At 39.7% G+C, this 9614-nt stretch overlaps 1 protein-coding gene across 1 annotated transcript; it reads right to left on the reverse strand.

The window, feature by feature from the left end:
* Positions 1–7071: 7071 nt before the first annotated feature.
* On the reverse strand, positions 7072–9251 carry LOC112179404. Its single transcript, XM_024317803.2, has 2 exons — positions 8440–9251; positions 7072–8142 (listed from the first exon to the last, which is right to left on the reverse strand). The coding sequence occupies exons 1-2, from the start codon at positions 9075–9077 to the stop codon at positions 7413–7415; spliced, it is 1368 nt and encodes a 455-aa protein (XP_024173571.1). The 5' UTR covers positions 9078–9251; the 3' UTR covers positions 7072–7412.
* Between the last annotated feature and the right edge of the window lie 363 nt (positions 9252–9614).

Here is a 9614-nt window from a genome sequence, read left to right on the forward strand (position 1 = left end):
GCAACTTCTCTAAATTTCTATTTTCCCTTTCAGAACTTTGTTCAACTAAGCTTGAGAAGTTGCATACCGGATTCTAAATTACTGAAGCCAATTCTTTTTCCTTCGGCTCACTCTCGTCTGCTTTAAATTTCCTTTTTTCCTTATACTACTTCATTCAAGACTTCAAGGCTATAGGCTTATTGTCAGAGATTTTCTATGGGGCGGATGACAAGGCAACAATCCACCATTGTCATTTGGGGTTCCGCTTGCAAACAACGATTTGAGGTGGTTTGGATATGAAGAATACTCATTTAACTAATCAAGCTCTTTTAGCTAAACCAGGGTGGAAGCTTGTTCAAAGGGAGAATGGTCAATGGTTTTAAGTTCAAAATGGGAAGTGCCTGAAAAATTATTACAAGATTGACCTTATAGGAGAATTTCGATGATTAGCTCAAGCGTTTGGAAAGAAACTCTCTTTGGTTGAAGGCTACTTCCTAGTGGCAAGGGGACTTCATTTGGAATCTTCAGCTTCTCTCAAAAATTAGAACATTTAATCTGATTAGTAAATAGTAATGCATGGTATAAACTCTTAACAAATGTGCAGCGTGTGAAAGGCATCTAATTAATGATGGTAGATATACTAGATGTAATGCTATGCCCGGAGGTGTGGCTTATAGGTTTCTCATTCTTTTCGTGCAATATTATGCCCATAGTTTTTCTCATGCATGCTAATTTACATCACAGTTTTTTAATTTTATTATTGTTATTTTTTTTTTTGAAGAATGTCAAAACATTATATTCAATAAGTAAAAATATAATAATAGTGATCCGGATTTATGGACTGTCAAAGAAAGACACCGCTAAATGAGTAAATATATTACCAACTCAAGAGAGAGTAAATTAGTAAGACACTGACAAAATAGCAAAATAACTTAATTGCCTACATAATTTTTCTCCATGACTTTTCAATTTTGATGAATTTGCACCCTAAGTTTTCTAATTTTTGTCAAGGTACTTCTAACTTACATCTCACTTATATTTTTAAACAATTTCTTACCACTTAGATAGTTGGACTAGACCCAATTGGTAGAATTTTTTAATTCTAACACTTTTTATTACCTCCATAGTCCAAAACATAATTATTCCCCCTCCAACATTGTAACCCAATTTAGGGAGCGGGTTATTTAAGCAAAAGAAACCGGAAATCTTCCTGAAAAGTCAAGGAGATAAACAAAAAGTTATGACTTATGAGTAGTTGTTACTTCTAAGGAACCAAAGTTATGAGGTTCTACTCTCATTTTCTTTCTTGATCATTAACAAAAATAACACTACCCAAGTGGAGGCGGTAAAACAGCACCATGTCTCCAGCTCCGTAAGAAAAGTCCATAATCGATTCTCAAAGTTGATCTGGGTGGAAATTGCTTTCGGTGAATAGTGCAGTTTCTTTCGAGAAGTGTTGGATCCACTGAACATGTAGCTACCAAAGTTAAGTATTGGTCCATATATTTATATATTTTCACATTCATGAATCATGAACAATGTCAAGTATGAATGAGAAGATATATTGATCATGGTCCCAATAAATGGACAGGATATTGTAGAATGAACAAGTTATTCTCAGCGTTCACGAACTTGTGACACGAGTTATAGAGTCCAATGCACGTTATGTCATTATACTTGAACTAATACAAGCTAAAGAAAAATACTTTTCTAACAACGTAAAATAAATGTAATGTGTCAAACATTCAATCTCAAACCATCATTAAAAATTTCATGCTCATATTGACCATGCTTTTGTCCCATAAGATTTTGAAAATATTCTTGATGATTATAAACTTTCACTCAAACAATTTATTATAAGTCAGTCATATCACTGTAAGAGCTTAGCAGTCAGACTCAAGACCTTCTCCATGATTATGTTTTATCTACGACCTTTGTGTCACATATACAGTACGATGTGCCAATAAGATCACATGTAAGGGGTGAGTGAGGGTATTTTTAAAATTTCACGTGAAAATCACTGTAAGAGCTTAACAGTCAAATCCAAGACCTTTTCCATCATTAGGTTTTATCTACGATCGTTGTGCCACATGTATAGTACGATGTGCCAATAAGATCACATGTAGGGGGTGGGTGGGGGTATTTTCAGAATTTCACATGACAATATGAGGATATGTGGGCATAAAATTTGAAATGGTGATTTCTAATTGGTGGTGCACTGTACAGTTGACACGGCTGCCACACCCAATACTCTCTCCTTCCTTTATAAGGTAAAAGTAGAGTTTGTAATAAACAGTAAAAGTTGAGTTGTAATTTTTGAAGTGAAAAATATCATATCTTGGCTAGCCGATGCGGACAGTGGTGACCTCAAGGTGGACAATGCAACATCAATGAGAACCTGAGAGCGTAGGTTTGCTTCGGATCAAAAATGGTATATACTCAACTCATCTACCTTGGAACCAAACAGAGCCATCAAGGATGAACGAGGAAACGCAAACTAATCGGTTGAGAAGTTGTTGAAGCCGTTGGTCAATTTTGCCTTGGTGCAACGGTAAAGGAGGTAATAGGTTAGGTTGTAGTGGTGCCAGTGTGGGTTAGATCCAGAGAGAGAGTGACAGAATAACAATGACGACCATAACGTCCTAGCTCATGTGACCCCTCTCTGGGAGACCCAGATTGAGAGACTGAGTGATACCCACCAAGAGAGACCCAGAGAGAGAGAGAGAGAGTGAGGGAGGCAGTTCCTTGTTAACGTTTAGTTCTTTATCTGTTGTTTCTAGCTGCCAAACAGAAAAAGCTATTGACAGCTCTGGGCATGTCCCAGTAGGACACTCGTGAACGTGACTCTTGACTCCATTTGGGAATTTGTATTGCCTTGTTTGTTGCTGTTATTATCATCATCATTTATCCAACTAGTGCTGTTGGAGTGTTGGCTTCGTTGGCTTGATTTGGTTTGGTTACACTACTCTAGGCTTTTTGCAGTGACTATAACTGGGGAGGGACTGCCGGACTGGGGACCATACTCGATGGCTCCATGCCAATGTCCACTCTCCCTAAAATAAGTTCATTAACAGATGTTTTAATATTAGAGTCTGATTTCAAAACCAAAATCTGTTTGTGTTGATCGATTGAAGCACTAATCTTTCTTCTGCAATTAATCGAATATATATATATATATATATATATATATATATATATATATATTCTTAGTCTTTTGTTTTTCTTTTTCTTCTTGATAAAATGTTCAACTTGTGTTAAAAATAAACGTGTCAACTGTCAATGAATAAAAGATTGAGCAACAAATATTAAGAAAGCCAAAATTGTTCTTGAAATTCTTTCAACTATACTATAATATGTAAAGCATCCAAAGTGAGGGCACGAACGGACTTTATTTGATCACCATTTTTCTATGCAAATGCTGGATCTCCTGCTTGTGTTGAACGATCTCAAAACACTTACCTTATTGTTTCTACAAACAGCGAAATCAACACAACACTACCTACAAAAACAACTTGAAAATGTAACTCTAATATGCAAAACTATTCATGAACGTACTGGAACTTCATTTTAGCTCACCAATATCGAAATGTGGAGTCTCAGAAAAAAAAATGCTAGTGGAGTTGTGGGACAATTGGGGCAGTAAGAACTCTTTCCGCATAGGACTACAAAAGCCTAAGTTTAGAAAATGATGCGAAGTCAGAACTCTAGTTACAATCCAGCATCTTCACCCCAAAACTAGCATTATAAAACCCAACATCATCACTCAGGCTTAATATAACATGAAAAGATCACCGTCATGATCTTTCACACAACCTACACAGACTGTTGGTGCACTATTTCAGAATGTCCCTAACTACTGCTTTAGAAACTCAAAAGTCTGTTGACAATACTGCAAAAGTAAAGCCATGACATGACTAGCGGAGAGAGTCACAAAATTGATGAAAAATGGTCAAGGCCACTCCCTCGAAGCTCACCATGCTAGCTCTAAGAGCAAGTTCACCCGTTGAGTCACCGGGTCATCCACTATTCACTGTTTTTTAGTGTTTATTTCCACCTTTTAGGTCACCGGCACAGTTTCCAAATTGACCTAGGTCAATTATCAATTACTTTATTTACCTGTGATAACAAATCAGAAAAATTTACCTAATGTCTTTACTATGAACCTTCATCAGTAAACATCCCAAAACGTCGGTTGTAGATTTCTATTTCAAGAAAATTATCAAATTTTCTGGATGTGGAAATTCCAAAAGAATTGAATGACTTGAGTCCCAGAAATCAAATTGCGTAGCAGAGCACGCACCCCGCACCCCCACGCCACCAACCCATTCAATTCAATTTTTCCAAAATACTTTATACATTTTCGATTCTGTCCCGGTGACCCTAGTACACACCTGCCTTGCCTTCTACCACATTTTAAATCTGGAAGTAAGCAAAGAGTGAGGGGTAACCCCTCCCTTAAATTAATTATGGTGGCTGCCAGTTGCCATCTCCTGAAGTCACACCAAACCCAAACATGGATTCGTTCATTTTGCGCCGAATAGCATTAATACTATAATATAAATAAATTAATTAACAGTTTCAGTCCATGCTTGATTGTTGTTAGATTTAAATTTAATGATAAAATTTTTCTTTTTAAATGGGATTTAGAATTCAGTCATCTATGTTATTATTTATTGAGGAAATATGCATCAGTCATCTATGTTATTATTTATTGAGGAAATATGCATCGTGAGGACATAAAACTTAAACTCTAGCATTATCAAACACATTATAATAATCCTCATAAAATACATCTCTAAATTAATTCAGACGATTCATCTAAAAACAAATCAATAACATAATTATAAATAGTAAAAATACGTTAATCTATAAGCAACACTATTTACTTAACAGTAAATATGTTGAACTTCTTCATTATAATCTTTGCAATCCTTCAAAATTCACCTAACCTGAGAGTTGTCCCCATCATGTTGATTCATAGCAGAGACTAACAGAGCACAGTCACTTTCCACCTCAATATACCTTCAGCCTTGGTGAATTGTCAAAAGCAAGCCAACTTTGCAATGCTTCTGCCTCACTTTGAAGCACAGATCCAGTAGCAACAAGGTGTTTAGAATGCTTATTAGTCGATGTCCTTAGATTTTAACACTAACGACAGTTTAAGCATAATTGAATACAAATTAAAATTAATTGATTATCAAAACTTAATTCAATATTAATAATCAGATAAACATGGTCAAAACTACCAACCAATAAAAGATATGCTTTACTCAAAAGCGCATTACAGCTATCATCCAACATAATCTTGATGCACTTACTAACAAATAATTAAATTGATAAATCTGTTTATGTATTCATTCTTCTTGAACTTGATTCGGGCACATAACGTGCACGCCCTTCCCGCCCCCATATCCACAACAACCTCCCTCCACCCTATCGGTGGACCTAGGACCCGTTTTTCTTACTCAACTTCTTTCTATCTTTCTTCTTTATTTTTGAAGTCAATTCCCTAAAATATGTAGAAATGTATACACATCAAAGTTAACCCCAACAAATAGATAGTTTTTTTTTTTTTTTGAAAGGACAAATAGAAAGTTTAACTCTAAGAGAAGTCTATTGTATATGGAATTAGTGACACTTTTAAAGAAGTCTATAAAATTTAAAAGTTCGGATGTATTCAATACAGACTTTTAACAGTCTATAAAAGTATGAGTGTATTTAATATAAAAAGTAAATAATTTCGTAATCGGTCCGAGCTAGACTAGAATTTTGTAGAAAATTGTTACATGTAAGGACGCAACTTGCTATGGTGTAGAAGCACCGACGAGCACTAAGGAATAAACCTTGGTCAAGTACCTCACCAAGATTCGATGCTCATATCATGTGCAAGACCATTCATTTTTCCCCGAAGTCCATCCGCTTAGCTGGTAGGAGCCAAAACCAAAGAACAAACCTTAGTTAAGTACTTCACATGATAGAATGCCGTAGAGGTATCCACGGTACCGAGCGTTGTTACACAACCAAGTCAAAGCATGACATTGCACTACCTTTTAAGTCTCTTCCTTCGGACTTGGTTGGTAACTCGATTATACCTTTATTTTGTAAAAACCATTACGTAACTTGATTTGAGCAATCAGTATCAATCAGTGTTGGTTCGACCGATCTAAAAACTAAAGTGGATCGAACCGAACTAATTGCAGCCGACTTATATTAGCACTGACATCATTACTCGTTACTATCGAACTTGTCTATGACAAGCTAATTGGTATATTTCTCGGATTCCTCGAAGACACTTAAGAGCGTATGTGAACCAATCATCGAATGTCTCTACTGGTACAGTGACCTGTCTTAATCTGGGACTTCCACGTCAATAATGGATTTGACTTTTAACTTAGTTTATTGTAAATAGGATGTCACACCCCTCAAATTAGGTATAATTCTTTGTTTTGACATCCTTTTTTTGTAAAGTCCATTACTTAACTTAATTTAAGAGTCGAAAGATCTTTTATCAGTACCAGTCAGTGTTAGTTACACCATTTTAAAAACTAAAGTGGAATGAACCGAACCAACCGAAGCATATTTGAATTATAAATTTATGTCGGTTTCGAGCTTCTTATGCTAGTCTCTCATGGACATGAGAAACCCCCCTAATCTAATTCAATCTTGCTAGTGCAAAAGAGTTGGGGGTTGCATACTTCCCTTTAGCAGAAGCATAAAGGACATGGCTTAGAAGCGGGTCTTAAATATGTTTTTTAAGCTAGTTATCGTTGTATAAAAGTGAGAGAAATTTCCAAGCTACTGATTGATCAAGTTGCTTCGAACCTTGGATGACCAAAACTGCTTTAAGCTCTTACTTCTTCATTCAAAGAAGAAATCACATTCCATGTTTTACGTGAAGCAAACGTTTCAGTGAATACAGCTGTTGCTCTAATTCAAAACAATGAGAGATGGGCATTCCACTTTTAACCGATTAGAGTTATCTTTTATAGAAAGGAAACAAGAAAACCAAAAAGGCACACAATTGTTTTTTGTAATGGCATGGGCAAGTAAAAATAATTACATTACAGCTCATTCATCCATTCAGCTAATTAATTAATAAAACAAAAATAGCAAAAGACAATTTTTCAAGTCAGTAACTACATTATCCCAACAAGGAAATTGCAATTAACTAAGCAAACCCTTCACTTGAAAAAATAAAAGGGGGAAAAAAAAATTAAACACAAGCCACACAAGTAAAAACAAAGCGTGCCCTGTCTAATCTCTCTTTCTTTTTCACTCACTGTACACACTACTGGGCTCTGTTAGTAGTAACTAGTAATAGTAAAAACCTCTCATGGTGAATCGGAATCCAAAATCCAATCGACCAAATCCCACTCACATCAATACTAAAAGAACTGAACACGACAAAACGACGCCGCATAGTGGCCGAATCATCATCCGAGCAAATCCGACGGCTGGCAGAGCTCTTTCCTCAGCCGCTGCGAGAAGAGCCGGCAAGCGTCCATGCAGAGATCAACGGCCGCCGCTAAGGCCACGTACGCCGCTGCGTCCTCCGTGCAGCTCACGTGCTGAACGCTCACCTCCACCGTAGGCTTGCTGCACCTGCCCTCACCCTCCACGCGCGCCGACATCACAAACCCTCTGTACAAGCAATACGGCCACAACCCGTACCCGAAGTCCCCACTGCTCTTCGGGCTGCATGCCGGCGAGTTCGGAACAACCGGAGCCCCGCCGCGGTTACCCGACCCGGAATTCGACCCGAGGTCCAGAACGAACTTCCCGCCTTTGTTTAAACTCAGAGTCGACTCGGCCAGAACAATGCCGCCGGCGCTCATGCCGCCGTTGGAGTCGGGTATGAGTTCGAACCGGTACCCGAGTCCGTCGGCCCCGCCGCGCTCTCTCCAGGCCTCGAGGCGGCCCCATGGCTGCCACGTTCCATCCCCGGGTCGGAGGATGAGCCAGGATCCGGGGTTGGAGCGGCTGACCCGGTCGGAACCCGGTGAGGCCACGAAGGGTGTGACCATTGATGCGGCGGCTACCGGCGACCCGGATAGGTCGTGGACCGTTATGGACCAGCCTTTGCGTTCCCTCCCGGGTCGCTCTCGCTCGCTCCCGAACGAGCTCAGCCAGCTTCTGGAGCTACTCTGGTCCGATTGCAAGGACCTGGAAAGACAAGGGCAAAATGGGAATTAGGAAATGGAATTCGTCATTGAAACTGAAAAAGTAGCTAAAAGCAATGAAAATGAACCAATTGTTTAAGTACAAATGGGTTTGGAATCTACAGGCCAAAAAAATCTTTAATGGGATCAGAGTCCGGTTGAAGATTCAAGCATTTAGTCGTAAAGTGAGGAGCGGAGGAGCAATTGTGAGCTTTACTCTAAAGCACGAATCAAACAGAAAGAATCATATTTTTCAAAAATTAAAAGCAAAATCTAGAGGGAAAAGGGTTGAGCAATCTACCTGGATCTCTGGGTTCGATCTCCGGTGTTTCTGAAGCTGAACTTGCAGGTGAAGACGGGCTGTCTGATATTGCCTCGGATCTGAAACACTTGAGGACTGCACTCCGGCTCGCCGTCGAACTGAAACACGAATCTCGGGTCGGGTTCCGCCTTGACATTCAAATGAAACTGGGTAATCCCAGCACCCGCGCCTTTCCCGGCCCCTTTGCCGACGGAAACCCACCCGTTGTGGAACACACTGGGCTTGGACTCGGTTCCCGCCAGATCCAAGGGGACCGAAACCCGGCCCAATAGCCTCCCGGAGTTCACTCCACAGGTGGTGCCCCTTCGCCCCGTGTAGATTGAGATTTTGAGGCAGAGTTTCGCGGCGAAGATGGACTTGGACGCGACCCGGTCCAGATCCGACTTGCTGAGGTGGAAGGTAGCGGCTATTACGCCGTGGCTATTCGCGTCTAGGGTTTGGGTTTCCGGTGGGAGACACGGCACGACGGCCGTCTGGACCGGGAGGTTGTTCAGCTTGACCTTGCAGAAACACGGCGAAGACGAAGGGTGGACGACGGTGCGCGCCGGCTTCGAAGCCACCGGAATTTTGAGGGCCAGATTGCCGACTGTGACTCGGACAAATGGGCAGGGATCCATTGCTGCGGCGAAATCAAAATCTCTAGTCGGCAATGCGGGGAAGATCACAAGAGCAGAGTGTGAGCAGACATTGTGGTGTTGATTTTGGAAAATGGTTTGGGGTTTCTTCTTTCTTGTTACTCCTCTCCAAGGTTTTTGAGTTTCCTTAAACAATAAAGTGAGGAAAGAGGGGGACTAAAAACGCAGGGGAGATTTTAATATTATTTAAATTTTTTTGGAGTTTGGGAGACAGCTGGGTACAGGCTGGCGGGAGTGCCAGTCGGACTGAAGTTGACGGCATTTTGAGGTTTGTAGAATTGGGGGTTGCTAAATGACGATTTTACCCATTTGCCTAGTATCCCCTATGCGTAGAGTCGTGATCGTGTAGTCAATTAATACGAACCCAATTGTGTGCGATTATCGTTGAGTTTATGAAAATTGATCATTCCAACTGTATTTTTTTTTATTTTTTTTTTATTACATCTAAACGATAATTGAACATGAAATTGGGGTGAAGCTCTAATCAGGGACTATTATAACGAGGACTTTATAAAGAAA

The sequence above is a fragment of the Rosa chinensis genome, chromosome 7, assembly GCF_002994745.2.
Source record: "Rosa chinensis cultivar Old Blush chromosome 7, RchiOBHm-V2, whole genome shotgun sequence".
NCBI lineage: Eukaryota > Viridiplantae > Streptophyta > Magnoliopsida > Rosales > Rosaceae > Rosa > Rosa chinensis.